The sequence below is a fragment of the Chrysemys picta genome, chromosome 7 (genome assembly GCF_011386835.1).
Source record: "Chrysemys picta bellii isolate R12L10 chromosome 7, ASM1138683v2, whole genome shotgun sequence".
NCBI lineage: Eukaryota > Metazoa > Chordata > Testudines > Emydidae > Chrysemys > Chrysemys picta.
In genome coordinates, this window is record NC_088797.1 from 119,906,873 (window position 1) to 119,934,691 (window position 27,819).

At 44.0% G+C, this 27,819-nt stretch overlaps 1 protein-coding gene across 12 annotated transcripts in view; it reads right to left on the minus strand.

Annotated features, from left to right (window-relative positions):
• Positions 1-800: 800 nt before the first annotated feature.
• Positions 801-27,819, minus strand: part of RBM20 (RNA binding motif protein 20) — a 169,853-nt gene continuing 142,834 nt past the window's right edge. For 11 of the 12 annotated variants that reach the window (XM_065552514.1, XM_065552516.1, XM_065552522.1 and 8 more), the window contains 9 exons: positions 25,443-25,586; positions 24,006-24,137; positions 21,530-21,609; positions 19,798-20,488; positions 15,807-15,905; positions 11,845-12,499; positions 10,443-10,562; positions 9,319-9,440; positions 801-4,907 (listed from right to left, as the gene is read on the minus strand). In XM_065552514.1, the coding sequence (XP_065408586.1) occupies positions 4,797-4,907; positions 9,319-9,440; positions 10,443-10,562; positions 11,845-12,499; positions 15,807-15,905; positions 19,798-20,488; positions 21,530-21,609; positions 24,006-24,137; positions 25,443-25,586 (2,154 nt within the window). In that variant the 3' untranslated portion in view covers positions 801-4,796. The remainder of the gene's footprint in view (positions 4,908-9,318; positions 9,441-10,442; positions 10,563-11,844; positions 12,500-15,806; positions 15,906-19,797; positions 20,489-21,529; positions 21,610-24,005; positions 24,138-25,442; positions 25,587-27,819) is intronic. The other variant, XM_065552519.1, reaches the window with a different exon arrangement.

Below are 27,819 nucleotides of genomic sequence, written 5' to 3' on the forward strand. Positions count from 1 at the left end.
GCCATGGCGCTCCGCGGGTGCAGTGCCTCCGAACCCCCCGAGCCGGGGCCTGCTGCGGGGACCCAGCAGCGCGTACGCTGGGCCCTGCCCCTGGCCAGCTGCCCAGCTGGTGCTATCCCGCGGCGGCCCCGGGGCGGAGGCATCGGCAGCCCAGCCCCGTTCGTTCCCCTGCGGGACGGGGGGGCTGGGGCCTGCTGCCCCCACTCCGGGGCCGCCGCGGGATAGCACCAGCTGGGCAGCAGCCCAGACGCGACTGGCCAGGGGCTGGGCGCAGCGTGCGCGCTGCTGGGTCCCCGCAGCAGGCCCCGGCTCGGGGGTTCGGGGGCGCCAGAGCTGCAGCCGCAGAGCGCCATGGCCGCTTCCTGCCCCCGCGGCAGTGGGAGCTGCAGCAGCGGCTGCTCCCGAGTCCCGCTGGCCGGGGGTGAGAACAGCCGCCGCTTGGCCCCGCGGGCCGCCCCCCTCCTCGCCCTACCACCCAACTGAGTCCTGCCTGCTCGGGACCAGGCCGGACTGTTACTCACCCCGGCCCCGCGCTTCCCCTGAGTCTCCTGGGCCTCCCTCCAGCGCTTACGGAGGAAGGTTTTTTTTTTTTTTGTCCCCCCCCCCCCTCCGCCCTCCCCCCCTCCCCGCGTCACCCCCGCTCCCCCCGCGTCCCGATATTTGTCTTGGGTGATCTGGTCACCCTAGGCAGTAGGTGGGTAAGTAATGGCTTCAATCATAATTACAAAGAACCAAATTCTGAGAGGTGCCAATCTCCCTGCAAGTTATTGTGAAAACATTGGCACAACTACCAACCATTATTTATGCTCTAAAATTCTCTTTATTAAAATCCTTGTTAAGAAACACAATCTGAAACACTTTGCAATCAGTTGCACAGATCAGTTAATACTGGTGACACCACCTACATAACTCAACAAGTTCTAACAAATTCCCAATTGTTTACAAGGCAAAACTTAAATTAACAAGATTCTATAAGCTCAATAAATAGTATGTCTGGTCCAGTTCAAGTATAATTAAACAAATCACAGCCTTAATAGAGAATAGAAAAACCCTGAATATAACCAGCCTGACACTAATTTAGTGTTCAAGCCAATATTAAAATGTGTTAAGTCTTATGGGGCTAATGTTTAGATTTTTTTTTTTAATTTTTAATCTTGAAGAAAGCAAGTTGCATTGTGACATTAAAGACTATTTGAGATCAGCAGATAAAAACATGTTCACTGTTCAGAAAGGCTGCAGCCTTTGTGAAATCTTTGGTTGAGACATGTTGAAGTGATTCATAAATATCATGGAAGCTCTTCTTTAAATAATAATAAATAATTTTTCGGCTAGACTTGAGACTGCCTGGTGCTATACATATATTAATCAGAAATGTAAATTGTTGAAGAACTATGCCGACTAGAAAAATACTACATCTTAGATTTTAAATATAGCAAGTCAAAAGAGAAACAGCACATTTTACAGCAGTTGAAAGAGGCAAATAGCTACCTGTACAGGTGCGTTGCCGCTCAGCAGAATAAGTATTAGAGTGATGGCTAGGGATTAAATGCCTGCCAGCATTGCCTCTATGGGCTGTTTTGATGGAAAGACATTATATTGCAGGTCTCTAATTGCGTTGGGCTGAAAGTTGATTGCACGGATTGTTAGACTGAATGCTAAGACTTGGAGGTTCTTTTCAACTGCTTTTGAATACAGGGATTTTGCAAAATAAAATAAAATTCTCAGGACTACAGCTGCCTTTTTGGCCACATTCACGTGCTGTTTTGTCAGGTTTTCAAATCCCCCCTGAAAATGCCTGGATTTGATCACAGTTGTGTGCATGTGCACACACGCAGATGCCTTTCTGGAGGCTCTAAACATTTGGCCCTGCACCCCAAATACAGTAATTAGGCCAGAATCCCCCCTTGGGTTCTGCCCGTGGAACCTGGGTTTGCAGGCTGTCAAAGGAGGAAACTCCACATGGAAAGGGGTGTCCCCACTTTTACAGGGGGGATTAGGACCAGCCAGCACAAGCAAGGCGATCCTGGCTGGCTGAGAGGTGTGCTAACTCAGCACGGCTCCTGGGCTGCCCATCAAGCCCCCAACCTTTGGAGCCCTGGCTGGAAACTGAAGCACTCTTCCTCAGGCAAGATCTCTGGGGACGGAGCTGTAGGATACCACTACCAACCCGCAACACAGACGGATTCTGCACTTCTGATGCAACTGGCCCTGCGAGCACAAGGTGAAATATGCAAGGGGTGCAGCACAGGAGTGAATCTGGGCCTTAGGGTTTAATATTTGGGGGGTAATAAGTTGAATCGCTCATTTAAGTCTGACAATAAGCCCATGGGCAAACACAGAAGCTAGGTTTAATGGTTTTACTCCTGCTGACCAGAATGGTTTCACTGTCACCTTCTACTTCCCCCATTTGTTTGCATCCACCTGTTGTCTCTCACTTTGAACTCTGGTTGTAAGTTCTTTGGGGGCTGGAACCTCTCGGTGCTACTGAAATACAAATGGATAATACTACGACTACTCTTCATACTTGAGTTTGGCTGGTGATAAGTTGCTAGAGGCGTGGGGATTTGGGGCACTATCAACCCTACCTCCCATCCGCTTTAACGTAACCAGGTGATCTAAAAATCTACCACCACTCTGGTGAGTGCTCCAGTTCTGGAACAGTCTGAGATATAAAAATTCGATGCTTGCTCCTTAGGTGATTCCCCTCCCCATTCATCTCGTGCTATCAGGCAATGAGAGTAATTCTTCACATTCAGTCTATGCATCACTGCCCTAACAGCTATGCCTTGGACAGTAGCTACAGACTATTTACTTCCCTTTTCATGATTTTACATCTTGCAGTAAAAATTGTGGCCTAATAAATCTCATCAAAATGTAATAAGAAATCTGGTAGCAAGAAGAATTTGCTTTTCAAGATTTTTTGTTTCAATTAATTGAGGAATAAAAGCCATGTTTTAAATAAATTTGGACCCAAATCCTGTCACACCTGAAATCTGGTGACGCTCAGATCTATGCCTAAATATTGTGTCTTCCCTTCTTTCTCTCTGACGCACCAAGCCAGACCTGGAATCCACAGAATCCTGAACTTTGGAGAAAAATGAATCCAAGATTTGCAGCTTGCACCCAACTCTGGTTGAAATAAATGGAATGCCTGCACCATCTAATTGAAAGGGAACTTGCCAAACAACAAAATGCAGCCAGCAGATATGATACTGAGCTGAAACCATTTTCAGAGAAAGAAGAATATGGCTGCTGGTGCAGGTGATATGGAGCAGGTTTTTTGGTGGGAGCAGTTTTGGCGGATTGGCCACTTTGCAACATTAATGTTGTTCTCTGTGATGGATAAGCCATTCTGTGGGGAAATTATTTACTGTACACAAAATCCTATTGCATTAAGTGAAACATCTAATGCCAGAGATTTCAGTGGCCCTTAATATGGTCAATATCAGAGCTGGACAAAGAATGGGGGGGGGGGGGGGAGAAATCTGCAAATTCTCCCATTCTCCGTTTTTCATCCAAACTTCAAACATTTCAAAAATTTTCTTACCACTTGCCTGGAGACATGGTTTGTGGTGCATTTTGTAAAAGCATAATTCCAGGATCAAATCTGGCAGCAGTTTTAGTACATATTCACTTTGCTACACAAAGCCCATTGAAATTAACCAGAAATCTAAATAGTGCATTTCAATGGGACTTTACATTATATTAAGCAATAACTCTGAGTATAAACAATGCCATAATAATAATATTTATAGTTGCTGGTGCATCCTGTGTTCTCACTACAGCATTCTGTGAACAGTTGTTACACTTGCCATAAAAATTCAGGGGAATGAATACAAAAACTGTTAAAACAACATTAAGTGTCTGGCTTATTTCCATAAAGACCAGGAAATTCAAGATGGCCAAGATTAGAAAAACATGTTTTAAACCCCCCCAATGAGAATGGATAAAGAATTCTACAAGTTACATAAGCGAAACGTCTAGCAGTTATAAAGCTTCTTGTGCGAGTTTAATCTAAGACACAAAGTGGACACACTTTTAGAATTTTCCCAAGGAATATTTCCAAACGCAGAAATTACCAAAGAGCATCCAGCCCGCAGGATATAAAGCACTGGAGAATGAAGGCAAATAACTTTCAGCCTGAACTGTTCTGCCTGTATTGGATTTCAATTGTACGCTCCTAGAGACAGGGACTGTGACTTCCTCGATCTTTGTACAACATCGAGTACATGGACAACACTCGAAAATTAAAAAACGATGATGATTATCATCACCAAGCTCTAGGTGCACATATCCTGAGGCCACTGGGGTATTTACCTTATGCCATCTAACAGCACTAGCACAATGGCTTTAGGTCTCTTAAACAAGGCCTATTGTTCACTATACTAATGAGTGACGTGACTTAAAATATATTCATGTTAAAAGCTTCATTCAGGACATTTCTTTTCAGATCATTTCCACTGGAGGATGCTAAATTCTTCTAAATACTCAGCCTGACCTACTGTGTGGCATCTGAGAATCCCTGAGAATTCTGAGTTAGTATAGGAAGCCGCTCCCAACACACAGCCTGAGAAAGAATAGCTGTGCTTGTTACAGATACGCCAGCACTGCTTCCCCGTGGGAAACTATTCCAGGCACTATGGTTTTTAATGGCAAACCCTGGGCATAAATACATAGAACATGCTGTTTATTGTGCTTTCCTTCCTCCTGCACAGTGCAAATTGATCACCACACCATGTAGATCAACAATGAAATGTCAGCATTCACTCATTTACAACTCTTCTAGTTGAGCGACATCATAGCTTTTTCTTCTCAAAGTGGGGAACAATCCCAGCAACGTCCAGTGGCAGATTGCTGTCTTCTTCATTCATTTTCAGACTCTCTTCTGCAAGTTGGGATAGATACTTCTGTGACCAAAGGAAAACCAGAGGTGGCATTAGCAAGATTGATAATACTCAGCACAGAGTGCTTTATAGCTTCAAAGCACTGTCACTAGCCCTTAACAACCCTGGGAGATAGAACCCACAGACATTCTGTCTACACTAAGGAAATTTAAACTGGTGTATCTGTATTCATGTAGATCCCCTAGAGCAAATTCCCTTAATGCTGACAAGACCAGGGAGGTTAAGTGACTTGCTCAATGCCACCCAGGAAGTCAGCAGCAGAACCAGGAGGACTACAGTTCAGGATATCCTGGCTCCCAGTCCCATGCTCAATCTACTAGACCTTTTCTCCTGGCAACTAGAAGCTGATTGCTCGATTCTGCTCTCACATTGGGGTAAATCAGCAGTAATGCCACAGAAGTGAACAGAATTACACTGGTATTGAAGTGGTGGGATTGAGAGCAGACACTGTTCCTGAGATATGATTGAAAACATACGTTACATTTGCAAAGCATCTGACTTAGACACATACCTTTTGATGTATATAAATCTATTTCTTTTAAGTGGAAGGAAAAGTGAAGCCAACAATCATCACTGATAGAATTTTAACAATCTGGCTGGAGTATTTGCCTGAATTGACTTGTTTTATTATGATGGAGTTCGAGTGCCTTAAATATCAATAATATGGTGCGATCCTAAAATCTATTAGCAGCCAGTCACGCTGGTGACTTACTGGCAACGCCCTTGGGTGGCAGAGGTGCACACAAAATGGAAGGTGGAATGACATGGGCGTGAGAGAGGCATGCAAAAATGTTATACTCAAATTCAACCCCGGTGAATGGCATGAGAGGCAGAAGGGAACAAAACTTCCTCATCACAAGTAAAATGTTCCTCTCTGTAGATCCTGACCAAGCAAATGCCAGTTACTCAAAGTCTTGAAACAGATTCATTAGCACCATCAGTCTACGTACATCTGTGATGAGAAATTACATACATCTCTAGCTACGAACAACTGCTCTGGTCTAGGACTGGTCATTTAAAAACACTGCTCCAGGGGGGAAAACAGAATCCTAATGGCAACTCCACAGCAGGCACCCTATCACCTGCTACGTGTCTCTCCTTTCAGTGGTGCCTGTGTATGACCTGCTGTTGCACCGTCTATACGGTACCCTGCATAAACTCACAATGTGCAGGGCCGGATTAACTTTTGGGGGCCCTGGAGCCCGCCCAAAGGCCCCGCCCCTGCACTCGTCCCCAAGGCCCCGCCCCTGCTCTCCACCCATGCTCCGCTCCGAGGTCCTGGCCCTGTTTGGCCTCTTTCCCACCAGGCCCCGCCTGTCACTCACACGAGGGGTGTGTGGAGAGGAGTGAGGTGGGGAGGTGGTGGAGAGGAGCCAGGCAGGGAGGGATTGGAGAGGTGCGAGCGGGGGAGGGGGAGCGGGTGGAGAGGAATGATTGGGGGTGGGGCTTCAGGGGGAAGAGGCCAAGTGGGGGTAGGGCCTTGGGGTGTGGCCACAGTCCAGGTGACAGGGCATCTTCTGAGTGTGGGCCCGTCACTATTGTAAACTCAGCCTTCATTTTCTAGAGAAAGGGCAAAACTCTTTACGTTTCATGTGTACAGCTTAGCAGGAGGTGACTCAAAACTATTCTTCAGCTTCCAGAGGCAACTTTCCCTCCCCACCCCCTTTTTTTTTTTTTTTTTTTTTTTTTTGAGGGGAAGGGGTAGTCACTGGTCCATTTTTAAACCCCAAACATTGCCTGCCAAGATCCTTAGAGCTGCTCTTAGATTGTATACCATGATGATTGCCACTGCTGTAATCTTGAACAGAGAGCTGTGGCCTGTGGAAACGCAGCACACAACACTCGGTCTTGATCTAACTGGACAAAATTCCACATGGCTGCAGGCAAGAGTAAATATTACAAGAGTCTTTGGATAGACATGGAATTCATTAAAGTTGGTTTAATTTATCTTTAAACCATAAACTACATTTAATTACTAGCACACATAGATGGAACATATAACCCATAAGCTGATTTTTTTAAGCTATTGCCTACCCAATGATGGTTGAGATTTTCAAAGCTGACTAGGGGTTTAGCCACACCCCCTTGTTGATTTCAATACCATCTCATGTGGCTAAAGCCCTTCTCCGCTTTGAAAATCTCAATCTAAAACCCCCAACTGCTATTTATCACAGAACTGCAGCAAGAGGGAGAAAATACTTTTTTGGTTTAAATAGAAATCCACTACAAAACCTACCCAGAAGGCAGTCAGGCATTACAATGCATTCCATAAAACCTCTCTACATTTATATGTAAACCAGAATGAAAGTGGCTTTGAAAATTGATTGGCATTAATCTAATTCTGCAGTTCTCAAGCTTCATTGCACGTTGACCCCCTTCTGACAACAAAAATTACTACACGACCCGGGGGGGGGAGGGGGGAACCAAAGCCTGAGCCCTCCTGAGCCTCACCGCCCCAGGCAGAGGGGCCCAAGAGAAGCCCAAGGATGGGGGGGTCCATAATCTGAGCCCCACCGCCCCGGACTGAAGCTGAAGTGTGAGCCCTGCTGCCCAGGGCTGAAGCCCTCGGGCTTCGGCTTTGGCCCCAGGTGGTGGGGCCAGGGCTGGCTCCAGGCACCAGCTTACCAAGCAGGTGCTTGGGGCGGCCACTCCAGGGAGGGGCGGCATGTCCAGCTGTTCAGCGGTAATTCGGCGGACGGTCCCTCACTCCTGCTCGGAGCGAAGGACCTCCCGCCGAATTGCCGCCGCAGATCGTGATCGCGGCTTTTTTTGTTTTTGTTTTTGTGGGTTTTTTTTGGCTGCTTGGGGTGGCCAAAACCCTGGAGCCGGCCCTGGGTGGGGCTCAGGCTTCGGCTTCATCCCTGGCCCCCAGCAAGTCTAATGCCGGCCCACTTTGGGGTCCTGACCCACAGTTTGCGAATCACTGATCTAATTTAAAATATAATCTATCCACTTTAGGTACTTATCCGGCCCCCATCACCATAACCTTTAATGTGTTTAATGTGAGGGGGAGCAGTGTATACGCTATTATCTTCAGTTGGGGAACTGAGACACAGAAAGGCTAAATGACTTGCCCAAGGTCAGACAGGAAATCTGTACCAAAGCAGATATGCTGGTGCCCTAGACCATCCTTCTTCGTCTATATCCACTCACCTCAATATTTAATTACTAACCCCCGGACCATCCTCCCTCTATAATCACATCTTAACAAGCAGACTGGGCCTTTTCTGTGAGTGATCCTCAACACCGGAATTTGATTTTCCCCCTTGGTGTGCCTGAATATGTTCCAGACAAGCTGCACAGCCCCATCTTTTCTTCTTGGGGTGGGGGTGCACCGAGCAGGATGGATGAAGAATGCACAAAGGTATGGTTAATAGTGATGCTGTTATGAACAGGGATTGTTGATATTCGCAGGTGGGTATCTAAAAAGTGACCAAGGTAGGGTTGGGTTTGATTTATTTTTGGATATGCCAATGATCTTAGTGCAATATTGTCTAGTGTGTGCGTGGAAAAATACCCAGAGCAAGGGGTGGGGATTTAAAAGTAAATCTAAATAAATACATAGGACATGGCATTCTTCTTCAGTGCCTTCTAGCAATTGTTATGTAGCATTGCGCTGCTCTGTTGGACAGCTGCCATGTTCCACATCAGAGATGGCTGCATTTCAGTGGCCCATGAAGCCACCCTCAGATCATTTATGTATCATACACATAATGCTTTGAAATTCCTCAAGCTGAAACATACTGTAGAGACTTAAATTGGCACAGAAATAAAATTATACAAATTCTAAAAGGGTAACAAATTTAGCTGCCATGAAATTAAGACATCAGTAGTGGTGACAGGCTCTGTGCAATCTGTCCCAGAAAGAAGTGCCTATGCACTTCAGTCCTCACCTGAAACACCCCTACTATTCCCTAATTTTGGGACTCTTAAGAGGAGAGACTCAACTGGGCCAAATTGTGTGCTAGTATTTTTGTGATGTGGACTTCTCACCTCATTTCACTTGTGAGCCATGATTTGAGCACAGGGATCCAGAGGTGACAGGCTAGTGTGCTGGCCGGCAGCACTGCACAACCCATTTGATTTCTATACATTTGTCAGCTTAAAAGATTTAAAACTGTCCATTTCCATGCCACTGAATTCTGTGCGCACCATGAAAGCAGGGCCACCCAGAGGATTCAGGGGGCCTGGGGCAAAGCAATTTCAGGGGCCCCTTCCATAAAAAAAGTTGCAATATTATAGAATACTATATTCTCGTGGAGGCCCCTGTGGGGCCCGGGGCAAATTGCCCCACTTACTCCCCCCTCTCGGTGGCCCTGCATGAAAGTCCGTTTTATAGCACCAGAGAGTTTTACTCAGTCTGACCCATTCGTTAGTAGAAGCAGGACTAACACTAATTACACGTGTGTTTTACCTGAAGATTTTTGTAGTGAACAGTACTTCTGCAGTGGCTTGTCTTAGCTGTCTCTTCATTCGTGTAGAAAAGTCCACAAAGCTTGCAGTAAAACCCAGTTCTGGGCACCACAAATTCCACACCTACCAAACAATTTTGAATCACATTAACATGGTTTACTTTCAAAGAGAAAAATATAATTTAGTTCAATGATAAAGAAACAAAGGCTAATCCGAGATCTACTACTTTCAAGTTCACCTGAAAGGACATCAAATTCTGTAACACTGACGAATGATGGTGAAAAATTACAATTTAAAACATCATGCGTCATGCATCTGACGAAGTGGGTATTCACCCACGAAAGCTTATGCTCCAATACGTCTGTTAGTCTATAAGGTGCCACAGGATTCTTTGTTGCAATTTAATACATCATGTACTGCAAATACACATTGTATACATTCTCTTAGGTATTATATGTATTTATACATTATCTCAGATAATATATGCATGTATATTTATTGAGACTACATGATGGTATAGCACAAAGGGTTGGGATAGTCACAGAACTTACTAGGGGCAAAAGTCACAACTGAGTTATATAGGTCATTCCTAGCGAGTGCCAATAATAACTTTATATTAGATCACACCACAGTGTATTCTGTATGTTCATGATCTATGGTTGTGTAATGTAATCGATCCATTCGGGGCTAAATCACTCTCATTTTTCATGTCATATGCTTAGAAGCTCCTTACTGTACAGAGAACTCACTTGAGAGATCTCTCTGCCCTCAAGATTTCCTTGGCACTGAGCAATGCTTCTACCAAAGCCCAGATAATTTCTTTATGAATGTGTCAGTCCCCCTATGTTTTAGACCTTGGAATCCAATGGCAGTTATTTCAGCTGTTCAGTGTCATTAATGAACACATAGTCCATTTATCTGGAATAATCATCAATAATCTGGAATAAAAATCTCAGTTCTTTCAACATTTAACCATGTGTTACTTACTGTTTCTTTTGATTCTCCTTGCATTCGTTCTGAGAAACAAATACAATAAGTAGCCTTAAAGTGACACCTTGTTGTACATTCAAGGTATTGCAATGGACAGTGTCTCATGTGGAGAGAGACCTAAATGTTTAGACATACCTAGAGGAATGCTAAGTTCAGTGAAAACATCCTCTTGTTCCCAGGATGGTGAAGAATGGGTTCTTTTAGATTTCACCTCGGAGAATTCAGGAGATTTCATTTCCAGGTACCTAGAATTTACTTAACAAAGGAATAAATGCATTGAATGAAAACAGTGTAATGAAATAAGACAACTTCTATAATCCCCTTTCAAAACTTTTTCTGAATGAGGCCAGAAGTTAAACATGACCTGGAAATAGAATATTTCCATCTAATCTGGATGCTTAAAACAGTACAGCTGCCAATAGCTAACCAATAAGAAACACCACACATTAACTACATTTTTTTTCTAGAGACAATTTCATGTTCATTACTGCTCTTCTGTTTATATTTTAAACTTTTCCATTTTGGTAATTGCCCCCTTTCATTAGAGAGAGTGTTTTAAAACTGGAGCTATACTTACTTTATGCATGCCTCAGTATTACAGGATACTGACAAACACTATTATTCTGTATTTATATGTTAAATCAGTGCAGGCAGCAGATTTAATGCATGGGAAATATTGTGTTGATTTACTGGGAAGGATTAAGGCTGGTAAGAAAGATATCCTTCCTCCCCGTTCCAGACATGTGAATTGCTTATATATTATGTATAAAATACAGAGCCACTCAAGATCCCAAGTCACTACAGCATTACAACAGAGATGCAGGATTAAGAATAAAGGGCTTGATTCTGATTCTGCAGTTCTTCCAGACACTTCTGTCCTTACTCAGGTATTTTTCCTGACAGCTAAAGTTTTTAAATAGGCAGGTATGATTAATCTTACCCTCTGAAAATATTTTCTGGCTTTGTGTTACCATGTGCCTTGCCACAGCAGGTTATATTAGAGGGAACATCTAAGAAATAATGGTACTTGGTTAGTACCCACCCAAGTCCCCACACAAAGTCACATGCTTGCATGAACAAGGACAGAGAAGTAACAATCTACAAACTATTTTCATCTTTTTGCATGGTGGGTAAGAAACAGCCATCCTGAGTTTCTTATGTGGGCGGGAGCCAGACAGATATAAAATATCCCTCGGATATTTGTTGACCTGCAGGAACTGGAGTTCTTCTCATTGACCATTCAAAGTACTTAGCAGGGGGCTACAAGAGTTCAGCTCAACTCACGTGAACCCAGATGTGACTGTTACAGCCGATTATTGCAAGTTGCTTATCGTATTTCCTTTACACCATTTGACTAAAAGCCTTTAAAGGATTAACAGGGCTCTCATGACAGCAGGGTTCTTTTACTGAGCTGCTCCTAGGAAAATCTTGACACTATTAGCAACATTTATTCTTGTTAGCAGCAGATTAAAATCTAATGCATCTTGCACAGATAAAAGCTCTCCACCAGCAGAAAAGAAAACACAAAAGTAGTTACCCCGCGTCTCTTGACACTCTTGGCTTCCACGCGTTGTTTCTTCACTGGAGTTTTTTACAAGCATTTCCATGACTTCTCTACTCTCTGTTTCTTGTGATCCCATCTGCTTGTAATGATCCACAAAAGTGCCAGAGAGCTGGTGAGTCTCTCCTTTCATTTGATCAGAAGGTATCTGTCCATCCTCCATGTGACTATCAGAGCTCTCCTCTATTTTTCCTTCCTTTTTGTGGTAATTAGAATCCCTAAGAGCTCTGTCTTCTTGTGATCCATCTGGCTTCTGTTCAGTGTCCAGATTTAGGCTTGATGCTTCGGTAACTGCATCAGCAGCAGCAGCTTCTGGACAGCCACCGGAAGCAGCTATGCTTTCCTTTGCCGATCTGAAGCTCGTTTCTGGAGCTTCCTGGGCCGATTCGCCTTCACACCTGTTTATCTGGCTATGGTCTTTTTCCAGTTCTAACATGCTAGTTACATACTGATGCGTTTCTGAGCATGCTTTGTCTTTTGGATCAACTGGAACAATTTCTTCAAGTTCAGTTATATCTGGCTCCATAATAAAGTCGTCTTCTCCCACTTCATCCACTGTGACCAGTTCTTCCATGTTAGCTGGATACCAGGCCTCACCTTCCATCTCACTTCCACTTTCCCAGTCTCGCTCCTGCAGCAGAGAGGGAAACGGGTTGGGAAAGATGTCATAGATATATATCTTCAATATTAGGGAATGGGCTTTGGCGTAGTGATCACAAGTGATGCTTTGGACTGGCCATCCCTCATGTCCTACCATGTCCACAATTCCTAGGAATGGTACACTGTGGTACCATGTTTGATTTACTCTGTGTACGTGTAGGGAGGTGTATATGTAATCCACGTGCTAATAGGGAGATATTTCTTTAGAGAGAAGCGGGAGAGGAGTGAGTTGTGTCTGGGTCATTCTTGCTAGGCAGATGTCCAATTAGCACTCCACACCCAGAAGTTTCTGGAATTGGGTGTGGTAGCTGGACTCATAGACTCCACTGAGGACAAGTAATCAGGGCAGCTGCTTTACAAAAGGACATGTGACCTGCTGGGAGAAGCTTAGCCATGGCACAGAAAGCAGGCTGGTTTCACTTAACTCTGAAGCACCGGACAGCAGGTTAGGAGTATTGTTAACTTCCCAACACAGGGAAGCCCTGGCCATGTTAGAAAGAGGAAACTGGGAGGGGAAACTAATGTCTTTCATTTTAGTTACACAACTTGAGTGTGATTTGATTTTAGACAAACCGTTTTAGTTCAATTGTCTGGTTCAGCAACTTTTTTCTTATTTAAATGGGATGATGGGGAAAGTCGTCTATATCTGGCTACTCTCAGTTTTGTATTTTTCTTGTAATAGGGTTATTGATTTATATACTTAATACCGATTGGCTGATTAATTAGCTAGCTAGCTGAGTGATTCCATAGTCCAGTAGAGGAGGAGAAAGTCTGCTTGGGTTCCAGTTGGAGATTTCTACAAGCAAGAGGAGGGATGATATTGCTACAGAGCTTTCAGCTCAGCAGACTGTATAGAGCCGATGAACAAAGACTCTAGCTGAGACAGGTAAACTCAGCCTAAGCTGTTGGAACTCTGAGTTACTCCTCACTGTGAGTTTGTGGGGACCGACCTGTTTAGATCTAATTTGTTTCTTTTGTTTATATGTATTGTGACAGACCCAGACCAGTGGGGTACAGGAGTCTGGTAGAGGGCAAATATACTGGTCACTGGATGAGTAGTTTTCTGTTCCCTGAGTGACTAGAGCAGGGGCTGCACTAAAGTAATCAGGAACCTGCTAGAACCAGTTAAGGCAGGCAGGCTAATTAGGACACCTGGAGCTAATTAAGAAGAAGCTGCTAGAAGCAATTAAGGCAGGCCAATCAGGGCACCTGGGTTTTAAAAAGGAGCTCACTTCAGTTTGTGGTGCGAGTGTGAGGAGCTGGGAGCAAGAGGTGCAAGGAGCTGAGAGGGTATGCTGCTGGAGGACTGAGGAGCACAAGTGTTATCAGACACTAGGAGGAAGGTCCTGTGGTGAGACTAAGGAAGGTGTTTGGAGGAGGCCATGGGGAAGTAGCCCAGGGAGTTGTAGCTGTCATGCAGCTGTTACAGGAGGCACTCTAGACAGCTGCAGTCCACAGGGCCCTGGGCTGGAACCCGGAGTAGAGGGTGGGCCCGGGTTCCCCCCATACCTCCCAATTGACCTGGACTGTGGGTTCTTCCAGAGGGGAAGGTTTCTGGGCTGTTCCCCAACCCACATGGTGAATCTCTGAGGCAAGAAAATCCGCCAATAAGCGCAGGACCCACCAAGATAGAGGAGGAACTTTGTCACCTTATGTATAATTGTGAGGATAGTGTATGTGGATTCTGAAGTAGCCTTCTTAGGTAGTAGAAATTAAGCTATTATTATTATTATTGTTTCTTGACTATTATAAGATTGTATGAAGTTGGTACTTAAGAATTAAGTTCATTCCCTTTGTTCTTTTTGGACTTGATTGTGGGGAATCCTTGCTGAAAGTCCTCCATGACTGATCTCTGGGTCTGCATGTGCTTTTCTATAGGAGTTGTGTTTAACCACTCGGAGAGTTCCCCCACTGTTACATATACACAGACCACTTTACAATAGCCACATAAATGCTTCTAGCACTGCACTTCTTTGGGGATATTTTGTAACTCTCTGGGTTGCTGAAATCTCTCCATCTCAGTCTTATGTTAATTATCACCATGTGCCACAACTGCCCAGAAATCCACAACCTGTTGTACCTAATTCTTTGAATAAGTCTTTCTTCAGGCCCAGAGGAAATTCACTTACCTACCCCTCTGGGGACATAGGAGCCTTGCCAGCAGAGACTGCTGGGGGAATGTGCTGAATTTGTCCACTCCCCATCATCACCATGGCCAACCTCTCCCCAACCAACAGTGTCATTTTTTTGCCTGGCTGCACACTACCTCAAGCTCCTACAGAGAAAGGAAACTTGTGGCTACCTACTGCAGTCACTTTCTTCCACATGGACCCTCTGCCAGAGACTCTGCTAGCAGAAGCTGGCTTAGACCTTGGAGGAAGTTAGCCTTTAGAGTTACACTAAGATTTTAATCTCCTGGAATACTAGATAAATGCCAAATAAAATCGCAGGATGGTACTAATTATAAACTCAGTATCCAACAGTGGACCTTCATTCCAAAACATTAGCACTGGCTTTCAGAATGGCACCTATTAATTACAACGTCTGCTTACTTTTAATGCATACTTGGAATAAGTTAGATTTTAACTCCCAGAATCATTTTATGTGCATAAGAGATTAAAAATCTGTGTCTCTCTCCTCTTTGGTCATTTCATATGAAGCCTGGCAGTGTCCTAGGGTAGACAGACTGTTCTTGATCAAGAGATCAATTTTCTACTGCACCAGATAGTGATAGCTACCACATTCGACCATCCGCTCGTAACTGTAAAGGTATGAAGCTGGAGAATTTCGAAGACTATGTCTCTGTGCTACTGCAACGGGAGGTTTGTAGTGAAATTATTTAATTCAAGAGAAATATTTAAAAAGAGGTTGTCTACAGTCCATCTAACGCCATCATTCTGGAAAGGCTTCATCTCCTGTCGGATCCTTTGCTGTAGCTCCAAAATGACTGCCTCTTATTTTTGGACACACTGTACAGTTATGTAGTCTTTTTAGGCATATGTTCCTTCACATGCATAGCACTTGGCAGCAGCAATTAAAAGTAATCTATACAGGCACACAGCAACTAAAAAAAGAGCCTCTCAGAACCCTGTCAGGCAAAAGCTATCCATAGAAGCAGAGTTCAATATGAGGTAAGTTAATTTAGACATCCCCTCTCAGAGTGTCTGAGAAATGGCATTCAATGGGGGTGTCATATTTCTGTCTGCAAAATTTGCTGACAAATTCATGTGTTGCTGCATTTTATACTAGAGACTAAACCCAGTTAACACACAGCTTACCTTCTCTTTTCTTGTGCTTTCCATGGAATCTGCTGAATCTTTTCCTTGTTTATTTGCTGAAGGTGAGGTCTTCTCTGTAATATGCTCCTCTTTCCCAAGCTAAAACAAATACAATATGTCTATCTGTAGTGACACTCAGCAGTAATCCTAAACAGAGAGATTTCCATTCTGGTTCTATTCTGAGTCTTCGTGAGCAAAGGCATTCAGCATGGTCCCATTCCTTATTCATCAAATTTGTACAAGTGAACTGTACTCTGGGGAAACACCCAGAGATTGGAGACTTCTATCTAGCAAAGCTGGACAGAAAATTTTTAAAAAAGAGAAATTTTGAGGAAAAAAATGGAAATGATTGAAAATTCATGAATTTCTAATCTTCCTTCTTCAGTTTTCCAACAACCCTGGTTTATAATGATTGAATGCAGTGTAAGAAGGGGGGCCCAACCCACTGATTTGTGATTGGAGGACTGCTCAGGAACGCAGTTCCTTGCATAGGTTATACTTTGGAAAAACACACCACAACATTATATGGTGTTTAAAAAAAAAAAAAAAAAAAGTAGGTGGACTGGAAGTTTGGGTCTTTGAAGCTTGAGGGCGTCCCTTTAACCTGATGAGTGACCTTAACCAAAGATTCTCAGAAGGTCTATTGCTAACACTGTCAGTTTAAGATGACTATTACGTGTGTGCAATTAACACTGCAGCTTCTCTCCAAGGAAGCACAAAGTGACCACAAAAAGACAATCAAGCCACATCATCTTGGTTGTCACCAGGGACTGAACCCAGGACCTCCAGAGTTTAAAAGCAGGAGCCCCTGCAGCAGGATTAAGATCTGCACCTGGCAGCTGCAGCGGACTCATATCCTCAATGGACCAGGACCAGAGGTACGCCTAACACAGAGGAATGACAGCTTTGATGTGGGCTCCTCCCGCTCTACCTCTCTGAGGTGCCAACTGCACGAGCCAAGAGTGCCTAGATCAAAGCTTCTGTCATTAGTAGTCCCTGCAGACTACCACAAGAGGAGAACCACAGGGCCAGGCAGGAGGGTGCCTGGCACCAGAGAGAATCATAGACTATCAGGGTTGGAAGGGACCTCAGGAAGTCATCTAGTCCAACCCCTGCTCAAAGCAGGACCAATTCCCAACTAAATCCCCAAATGTCCCCCTCAAGGATTGAACTCACAACCCTGGGTTTAGCAGGCCAATGCTCAAACCACTGAGCTATCCCTCCCCCCATCTTAGAGAGAGCCCTGCTCCGAGGTATCATTCAGCCACACTGAAGTAACACAGGAAAAGAAAAAGGGGACAAAAATCTGGTGCAGACAAACAGATTGACTGGATGTGGCAGAGCCATTGCCTGCGTGCTACAGAGACTGCTGAGCTACAACCTGGAAACGTCCGTCATTTTTTCCCTGCATGAGGAATGAGAGCAAGATCAACTAAGGCTTGCCCGGAGCTGACTACAGATTTTGAAGTTCAGCAGGATCAACTCAAGTCAGTGCCCCTGGGGAACCAGAAACAGGATATCCAGCAGCTTCTTCAAGTAAACGCTCCCCAGCGACAGACACTGACCACCTACCCGTTTTCAAGACTATTGTTAGTTAAATACATGTACAGCCTTATACGTACACACCCGTGCTGTAATGTTATCAACCCCTGTACACCATGGGGTCATCAGACGTAGTGTCAAAGTAACAAAGAGTTAAGGTTAGAACGTTTCAGAAGAGCTCAACTAAATTATGTGCCCAAATCCCACTGGTGTCCCATTAGGCTCCTTTTAGTCAATGATTTTTGGGGAAGAAAGCTGCAAGGTACTGGAGTGAATAACAGAGCTCTCCATAATGGTATTTCTGGTGATGTGGCAAGTTACAGAATGTTCGAGTGGCTTTTTCTCCCCGCTTGGTGTTAATAATGTGAGTTCAAAACTGGCTCGGTGTATTTTGCACCCCTAAAAGTGCAACTGCTCCCCAAGAAAGCGTAGAGATACTACACATGACAGGTCTCCAGGTGCATGAATAAGGAAAATGAACTTTTGCTCACAAAGTTCGCTACTGAGTTCTTGAGCTGCTGTATAAAATGATTGTTCTGTGGAGGGCTGGTGCCGTGAGAAAGGTAGCCCATCCCCTGTTGAAACACACCTTGGACAGGTTTACCTTTCACTTCTATTAAACCTGATGATCTGGATTTTCTGGTCTGAAGCAGCACAAAGTGACTTTAAGCCAGCCAGAGAGAGCCACTGGAGAATTCCCTCTACACAGCGGAACACTCTGCTGGCAGAAATCTGGTGGTGGCAGCCCTACTGCCTCCTGTGCCAGCCGTGTAAATTCAGTAAAGGGTCTTATGCCAGTGGCATACGTAGGGCCCTACCAATTTCACAGCTGTGAAAAACATGTCACGGACCGTGAAATAATGAATACCTTCTCAGTGAAATCTAATCTCCCCGAAATCAACCGGGCTGGGGAGGGACAGGACTTGTTCTTCCCCTGCACAGCTGTTATGGGGGGAGATCAGACCCACCTCCGCAGGCGGCGCAGAAGTGAGGGTGGTAAACTCTCACTTCTGCATTGCAGCAGCCCCAGAGCTGGGATCCGGACTGCCGCCCCCCATGGCTCTTGGCGGGGCTTGGGGCACCCAGGCTTGGGGCTGCCACTTCCCGCGGCTCCTGCTGTGGCTCAGGGCACCCTATTTCCAGGGCTTCCCCCCTCCCCCTGTGGCCCTGCTCGGGCTTGGGGTGCCCTAGTGCTGGGGTATTTGCCCGCCACCGCTCCTGCAGGGGCTGGGAGTTTAGTGGCTGTGGCTCCTGCCCGGGCTTAGGGACCTGGGCTGGGGGCTGCCACTCTCCATAGCTCCAGCCCCCGCAGCTCCTGCCCAGCTCGGGGCTCCCCCCAGCCCCGTGGCTCCAGCTGGGGCTCAGGGTGCCCGGGGCTCAGGGCTGCTGCCCTCACAGCTCCTGCCAGGGCTGAGGCACCCATTTTTCAAATTGTCTGGGGCCCCTGGGCACGGGCCCCATACATTAATCCACCACTGGCCCTGACTAGCAGCTAGGAGCCCCCAGCTGGGGCACTCCCAGCAGCACTGGGGAGATCGGACCCACCTCCAGGAGCCCCGTCCAGCTGCAGGGAACTCCGCAGCTGCTGTCTTCAGAGATGGGCTCTGAAGGCAGCACAGAAGGGCGTACGGCAATCCTGCAGCCCCTCTTCAACAGCTTTGGGACACACACACCCCCTCCGGCCCCCACAATCGCCTGTTGGATCAGGACCCCCATAGTTACAACACCTGAAATTTCAGATGTACATATCTGACATTGTGAAATTGACCAATTTTAAGACCCAGTGGCCATGAAATTGACCAAAGTGAACCGTGAATTTGGTAGGGCCCGAGGCATAGGTTTGGGCAGCCTGGAGCACAGGTTGTGAATTTGGGAGCTGCTACCGGGTCCATGAAGCTTTTCCTCTCCATTCCATCCAAGCAGAGAATCAAGCCCAGAGAGATTGTAACTTTACCTACCAGCAAAATTTGGAATTTAAAACTATGAAGTAATGTGCTATGAAGATTCACTGCTTCTGCCTAGAGAGATAACGAGTCCCTGCCCGGCCATTACATGGAGTGAGAAATTAGTAATATTCATTGTCACAGTGAAGAGCAGGGAATTACAAATACAAGTTACCAATTGCTGTGCCTACAACACCAAGAAAATCGTGTCATGAGAGTAAAAGGTCATTCCCACGCTGACTGCTCCACAAATCACAGGTGGCTGTATAGAAAGAGAGTTTCTAGCTAGCTGAAAGGGGAGCAAAACAAAACATTTTGTATACATCACTTTTACCTGCAACCATCACTGCGGTTTCATTGCAAACAAGCAGACAAAGGACATGTTTGGACTAGCTTCACAGCAATCACAGTAGTTATGAGCCCATTAGAAAAGTCATTACTCCAGCGTTACAACTGTTCACTTTTATGTAGTGTCCCCCATTCTAACCGAAGAAGCTCCCTGTTACCTCATTCTCAGGTGCGTTGCCTTCCTTTGTGTCACTGCTTTCAGCCGCCGCCGCAGCATCTTCAACTGGGTCTTTATCAGCTTTCTTGATTTTATATTTATCACTTTGCTTTTGCCTGCTGCCTTCAGATACCTTGCTGGGCCTTTGTTCTGAAGTTTCCTCCTTCTCTAGGTCCTCACAGTGAGAGTGTTTGCGCTCTCTTAACCTGGCCTCTTCTTTTCTTTTAGACTTCCCGGGGGCATCCGGCAGCTGCTTCTGGTATCGATCAGATTTTGACTTAGCTGCTTTTCTGTAATAGTCATCTTCCCTGCTCTTATATCCAGGTAAAGCATGAAGGGCATTGGGTGAACCACCCCTTAAGTACTTTTCTCTGTGCCCTCTGACGCCTTCGATCCGTCCATCTAAGTCTAGCTTATCCAGCTGCCGTATATAGTATTTTCTCTCGTGAACCCATGTGTCAGTCCTATCCCTTTTCTCCTCCCCGTTCTCTCTCCAGAGTGCTGCATCTCTTTCTTCCTCTCTTCGGGAGTAAGGGGACTGATCCCATGACTCTCTTCCATTTCCCCAGTCTGTCCTGCTGGCACCCAATGGACTGCGAGGTGAGCTGCAGGAAGTAAAGCTTGGGGTGTGGGACCTTGGTGACAGAGAGCGACTTATGGGGCTGCGAGACCGTGGCCTCTCAGTCCCATACCTGCAGCAGAAGGAAAGCACACAATTAATCATCTCTGTCTGGAGGAAATCTAGGGAATCTTTAACCTGTTTGGATCCAGCCATACTGAATACTGGGTTTGTACACTGAGGCCAAAACAAACAAACCTTAAAAATTACACCCACAGATTTTTCACATGTACTCATTTGCACATGCATCTATTTACACATGTATTGCTCCCTTGCATGTGCTGGAGCCTGGTTAGGATTGTACTGATGCTCACAGCATTTTCAAAAAATCCATGTAGAATCTGTCATGAGAGAACATAATTGTTCTCCCTTAAGAGGGTCACAAGGTGTCAGTTTCTAAAGCCTATGACATGTTTAATACAAGCCATTTATGCATCCAGAACATCACTAAGGTGATAACTCAGGGTAGATGTGCCACTTCTTTTCAAGTTTTAAAAGTTGTTTCACTTTGTGACTATCCCTCCTACAGAACTACTCATAGCACAAGGCCCATAACTGCACACAACAGAAAAGAGACATATGGAAAGTATGCAAAATAAATAAAAATAAAATTTTATTTAACACTTCTCCTTCTTCTGGGTCTTCCAGTGCATTTAGCTTGTCTGTCTTTAGATAAGGGAATGTCTTGTAATTTGTGTTTTGTACATCATGCCAAGCATATTGTCAATGCTCAGAATAATAAGAAATTAATAATAAAAACCATTTTCTTTCATAACAATCATTCCATCGGTCATTGTGTTTCATTACCCAGGCTCTATGATTTACCATAGTATCCATTTGTGTTTTTTTCCAAGAAGTAGAAATGAAATATAAAAGACTACCAAAACATGAGAGAGAGAGAGAGAATTAAGAAAGAAAAGTAAATAGACATGCAGTGATTATCCTGCTTGCCGGTCAGCAGAGTTATCCAAACCCCCGTTTCCAAACCATCCAGCAACCCTCTAAATCATCAAGAGTAATGGCTCAGTATTCAGAATATACAGAATTTGCTTTCTATATTGCTCTGAATCAAGTCATTAAAAACAAAGTATGCCCAGCTGACATCACGAGTTACCTGTCGGCTTCACGGTACATATCTCTTTCCTTTTGAGAATGGATGTCCTGGATGATTGCTGCCACATTTTTACCTGGTTTCTAAGCAAAATAAAAGATACCTGTTTAGAATCCAATATGTCTCTAAGCTATTTTACGTGCAACATCATCTGTGAAGTGACATTCCATGTAGCATTTCATGACAGTACTTGTGAAAATTGTTCTGATACAGTGTGTTTCCTACAATCTTCTCTAAAGTTGGTAGCACGGTGACTGATGCATTAAAATTGTACTGATAGAAAACAGTGATCTGTTACACTACAGCAGGGGTCGGCAACCTTTCAGAAGTGGTGTGCCGAGTCTTCATTTATTCACTCTAATTTAAGGTTTCGCTTGCCAGTCATACATTTGAATGGTTTTAGAAGGTCTCTTTCTATACGTCTATAATATATAACTAAACTATTGTTGTATGTAAAGTAAATAAGGTTTTTAAAATGTTTAAGAAGCTTCATTTAAAATTAAATTAAAATGCAGAGCCCCCCGGACCGGGGGCCAGGACCCGGGCAGCATGAGTGCCTCTGAAAATCAGCTCGTGTGCCGCTTTTGGCCTGTGTGCCATAGGTTGCCTACCCCTGCACTACAGCATTGTATCTTTATATTTGTTGGCTTATATGATATGACCTGAAAACTAGACAGTCTCTTTTTGCTGGGCATTCACTACAGAATATTTGTTAGGCATCTCCATGTAACAAGAGGCAAATTAGGCCACTAGCCCAAAACCTGGATTAAATAGACATGTCATTCATGTTTCTGCCTCCCTAGGAATAGATTGGTATGGTATTTAATTTCACTGCTTAGCCCATTTAGGAGCATAGCCACACAACAACATGTGTAGCCATTGGAGCTTCAAATAAAAAATGCAAGGAAAGCTTGTAAGAGAAATTTCAACAGGTGAAATTTTTTCAAGACCATTTATAAAAAAATGTATTACAGCAGATCAAAGTGGGCATACCTCTTTAAACACTAACAACAACAATAGCTGAACAATATACACCTCTACCCCAATATAACGTGACCTGATATAACACAAATTCGGATATAACGCGGTAAAGCAGTGCTCCGGGGAGAGTGGGGGGCGGAGCTGCGCACTATGGTGGATCAAAGCAAGTTCGATATAACGCGGTTTTACCTATAACGCAGTAAGATTTTTTGGCTCCTGAGGACAGCGTTATAGCGAGATAGAGGTGTAGTCATATGGGCACTGAAAGCAGTTCATAGCAGTATAAGCCACCCTTTCCTGGATTAAAAAAAATCACTTTTGCTACCTTTGAGGGACAGAATCAGGAACCTCTGAGCCATAAGGCTGCATGCAATTGGAACTGCTGAAAATTTTTAAAGTTCACATTCAATATCTATCTACCTTAGATGCTTACCAGGCCTGTATTACCATAGTATCTGAGCACCTCACAAGCTTTGATGTATATACCCCCAAAACACCCTGTGAGGTAGGGAGGTACTATTCTTCCCATTTTAGAGATGGGGAACTGAGGCACACAGAGACTGGCGCATCTTTGGTAGAACAGGGAATGGAACCCAGGTCATCGGAGTCCCAGGCTTGTGCCCTAACTACTGGACCATCATTCTTCCCTGGGCTACCCCCAACCCAATGCTACAGCATACACACAACTCAGCCTGTATACAGTGAAATGAAACCACACGCTATGTGGCTCAGAGAGTGGGTAATGAGCAATGGAGCTTTTCACCTCTACATCACTAGTTCCTTCCCAGGTTAGTCATCATGAAAGTAATTAGTCCCTTAGTGTTGGTGGCACATGTGAAATGCATTAGGTTTTCTCAGTCCAGTTCTTAGAGTACAGGAATCCATGCAGTGACACTCTCAGGAGAGAGGCCAAAGACTGAATGATCGTTCAGCATTCTGATTCCCCATGACAGATTCTGCACTTCAGTTAGATCATCCGCAGAGAGAGAAAACAAGCCGTTGATAAAAATGTTTAAGGCAGCACTGCCACCATAGTTACACATGGAAATCGTACCGTGGCTCCAGGGTACAATTAGTGAAGCCATATTTACTAAATCATAGCTGAAGAATGACAGAAAGAATAGTAGCCTCTTATTTTTGCCACCACACGGAGTCTGCAATGTTTCATGCACGGCTGGATATTAGGCTTTGGTTAGACTGAGCAATACCAATGTCTGGCCATAATAAGACAGTTGGGAAAGGAGTTTAGAATTAATGGTGTGACAATCAGATTAAGTAGAGTCTCTGCAAATAACTCAAATACAAGAAGAAAGCAAACAGTCAAGTAAACATGGTTTGTTAGCATATGTTGGTTAACTTATTTGCCATCATTTCATTTTTTAAATTCTTACTATGGTAAGTAAAAATCAGTGACGAGCAGAGGATTTTAGATGGGTTTCTGAGGGTGTGCCAATAGGTCCAGAGTTATAGTACAATCTGGAACACGTTTATAGTTTACCTTCAGCTGAAGCTCCTTGTATCTTTTAGACATTCTAATGAGTAACTTGTCATCATTTATCATAGCAGGTTTCTCTTGGTAGTACTGCACCATCGCCTGTGCAGCCTCCGTGTAAGCCATTTCCAGAAAGGCCTATCACAAAAAAGAAGAAGCTGGTGGATGCTAGACAATATGCAGTGGAAGAGAAAAATGTGGCACACCAACTTTAGTTCATAAAATTTTGAAGAGACGTTTGTGATAGTAAATTGTAAAACACAAGAGTTTCGACAAGCATCCCAATGAAACAAGATTTTCTTAGAGCCATGTAGCTTTTCAACTTTGGAACTGAGATAGTAACCAGGAGTATTTTGATCAGTCTCCATTTATTTAAAAGAAAATGGATGGCCAATTATAAAAGATGAGACCCTACTAAAAACCGAGATGAAGAAACCATTTAGCAAAAAAATAAAAATGACTTTAACTAAACCTTTCTTGGCATGTGAAAAAGTTAATTCACTTTCTTCCCCTTTTCTCGGCCACCTTCAAACTTCATGGTTAGTTGGTGAAAGGAAGCAGAGGAACTGAAATACTGGGAGAGGTGCTGCTCTTGAGATTTCCAACTGAGTTTTGCAGACTCAGTAAGGATCCAGACTTTGGCATGCAAGACAACAAATCAAATGTCAAAAAGTTAGGAGACGTGTCTGTCACCATCAAAAGCCAGAAAGAATTAAAAATCAGAGTGATGTTAACAAGCAGGTTTATAACAATTTAAATAAAAATATATTTTGATGTGACTTTAGTTTAAGTGCCCAGTGTAAACTCATGAATGTAAATGTACTGGATTTTAAAGTATGGTTATGATAAGAAGACTATAAAGTCATACGTATCCCACTTCAGTGATTTATTTCCATATAATTTTGATCAGTTTACAATTTAAATACCACATAAGATTTTGCTGATGACCAGAATGATGAGCTCGGCCTGTGATCTAAAAATCCAGGCTGTGCTTTGCTTTCTGCATCACCAAAAATGAAGATTCTGTAACCAGCGCTTAGCTACAGTGGATGATGAATGAAGCAGAACAGAGCACAGCTCATTCTTCCCACGGCTAAATCAGCTCTGCAGTGATGAGTAGAAAAAATAAATAGCACGATGAAAATACAGAGGGAGCTACTAAGGGTAATAGAACAAGTCAAAATTATTCCAATTTCTGAAATGATAAAGAAACATTTTTGCAAAAATGTTTCACTTATTAATACAAAGTTTTCACCTGTTTTTGCCAGTTAACAGGCAATCCGAGATGCCATGGGTTACGGCCACATCTGTAACCCTGATCACACTTTAAAAACACCCCTTTGTACCTCAATAGCACACTTTGCATATTCAAGCTTCTATTATGAAGAAACAGCCTTACACAAAGATTAATATATTCAATTAATGGCACAAAAGGCAAAATACCTGATTAGTAGATTTCATGAGGATATAATTAGTGACTTTCCCAAAGGGAAGTCCAAGATTAATGACATCGTTCTCTGTGCAGCTTCCTTCGGGGAGATTGCAGATGTGTACTACTCGGCCCACGGTGGATTTGCTTTGTGGAAACTAAGAGGAATAAACATATTTGTATAGAAGGTTTGATAATATAGCAACTAGGTAGGTTTTTGCACAAATGAGATTTCCTAATCAGCGCTAAAAAAATTAAAACCAAACGTCCTTCCTTTTAAATGTTCTCAACCTTATAGTTTTATATCAGACCCAAGACATCTCAGGACATTATATAGTAAATTCAGGTGAGGGGACTACAGATGAGGTATGGGATAACCATGGGCTGCATTTAAATCCTTCTGTCTCTAACTCAGACTGAATCATGCAGGAAGTAAAATGAGCCCTGTTTAACTTTTAGGGCAGTCACGTGTATTTCATTTTGCAGAACCTACAACCTTCCCCCTTCTGCCGTGACAATGAAACACACTGCGGCGTTTCCACTTTGGGGCCCCTTTTGAACACTGACACAGACACCGAACAGAGTTCTCTAATTGGGTTGGCACAGATTTGAAGCTGGCAGAGTGGTAATCGTGTCGAGATAGTGGAAATCTATTCTGAAATGCTGAGGCAGTTTCCAAAGCAGTCTCCTGTCGCCCTTACGTGGAAAAGAGGCTTTGCACTCCCTGTTCAAAGAGGCATCGAGCTATGTTGAGAGATGTATGTAACGTAACCCAGCTAATGCTACTCGGAAGACTTCTCACTCAGGAGATAACTGGGGATGTACTGTGGAGGACTTATGATCTTTGCTATGCGGTGAGGGCAGATTTTTTTCCCAGAGAAGTAACTCTGCCTTCAGTTAGAATGTGCAGTTCAAAGAAAGGTGCAAATCAATTGAGCTAATACGATCAAGTTCACTGGAGCCACCACAGATGTTTGGCTTGTCACCTGAGTTTATAATTTAGAAAGTTAATGTTGCCCAATTTGCACCTCTGACCCATTACCTCGCCTCCATGCTTTAACATATTACCATTTGTTTGTTTTTGTTTTCCATTGCAATGAAATATAAGAGACACTGTACAGTGCGCTATTTATTATTTAGTTGTATCTTAGGTTGCCTAGACACTGGGAAATGAGAGTTATTGTGATTCTATACCTCGCCACTAGTGCTGGTCAAATAATACTCATTGAATTATTGAACACATTGTAACCTTTTTGAATAAATTAACTATTTTTTCCCCATTTTCCTCCAGAATGGAGAGCTCCTTTAATCTGTTCATTGTCCCTCGTTGCTTTGTCGTTAGAACAGAAAAGAAAATCAAGACGTTTTACAAATGCACTAGCTTTGCAATACCTGGCTTTTCTAGGCAGATCCTTTTGCATTATGAAAGCTGAACAACTGCCAAGTTCAAAAAGCCAGATATTTTCTCCAGCAAACCGAGAGCTAAAGGCCTGGTCCTGCAAGGTACTAAGCACTCTCAACTCCCGCCGAAGGGAACAGGAGTTGAGGATGCTTGGCATATTGCAGACACATGCCCAAGGGACCTAAACTGCTATGAAAAGTATTCATTTTTTAAAATCTAAATATACTTCCCCTTAAATTTTCAGGGACAATCCAATGTTGTTTAACCTAATATGGATGCCAAGTGCCTGTATCCTAGCTTTTTCGAAAGCTTGAGGTCTTATGTATTATTTATATGAGACATATTGATAAAAAAGACTTGCATCATATCCATCAGCCAGAAATTTGTCTTGGGATCTTAGACATGTTAAAGGTATGGTGTATTGTTTGGTAGTATATATATTGCATTAGTGCCTAAAGGCCCTAATCTGCACCCATTCTGCTAGATGCTCTATGCAGTATATATAGTACGAAACAGTCCCTGCCTCAAAGAGCTTACAATCTTCTAGCAACGTGGTCCAATTCAAGATCGGCAATTCTGATTTACCAGAGAATTTCTGGGAAAGCCCAAGTCTCATTCCTGATTGAGGGCATATCTACACTGCAATCCTCGGATATGGTTGCAGCTTGAGCAGACATACCCAAACCAGCTTTAATCCAGCCAGCTCTGGTGACAGACTAGTGAAACCACAGTGGTCTTCAGCATGAACTGTAGAAGCCCACATGGGACTCTGGGTAATTACTCAGATGGCTAGCCCATGCTGCCAAGGCTTCACTGCTCTAGGACCTGAACTAGGCAGATTAAGGCTAGTTTAGGTATGTCTACTCGAGCTGAAATCACACTCCATGGTGGCAGTCTAGACATTCCCTGAGTGACAGGATCTCCCTTTGAAACTGACATTGGAACCGAGCAGAAGCTTGCACTTTGGTGGCAGGACAGAGCTGGGGCTG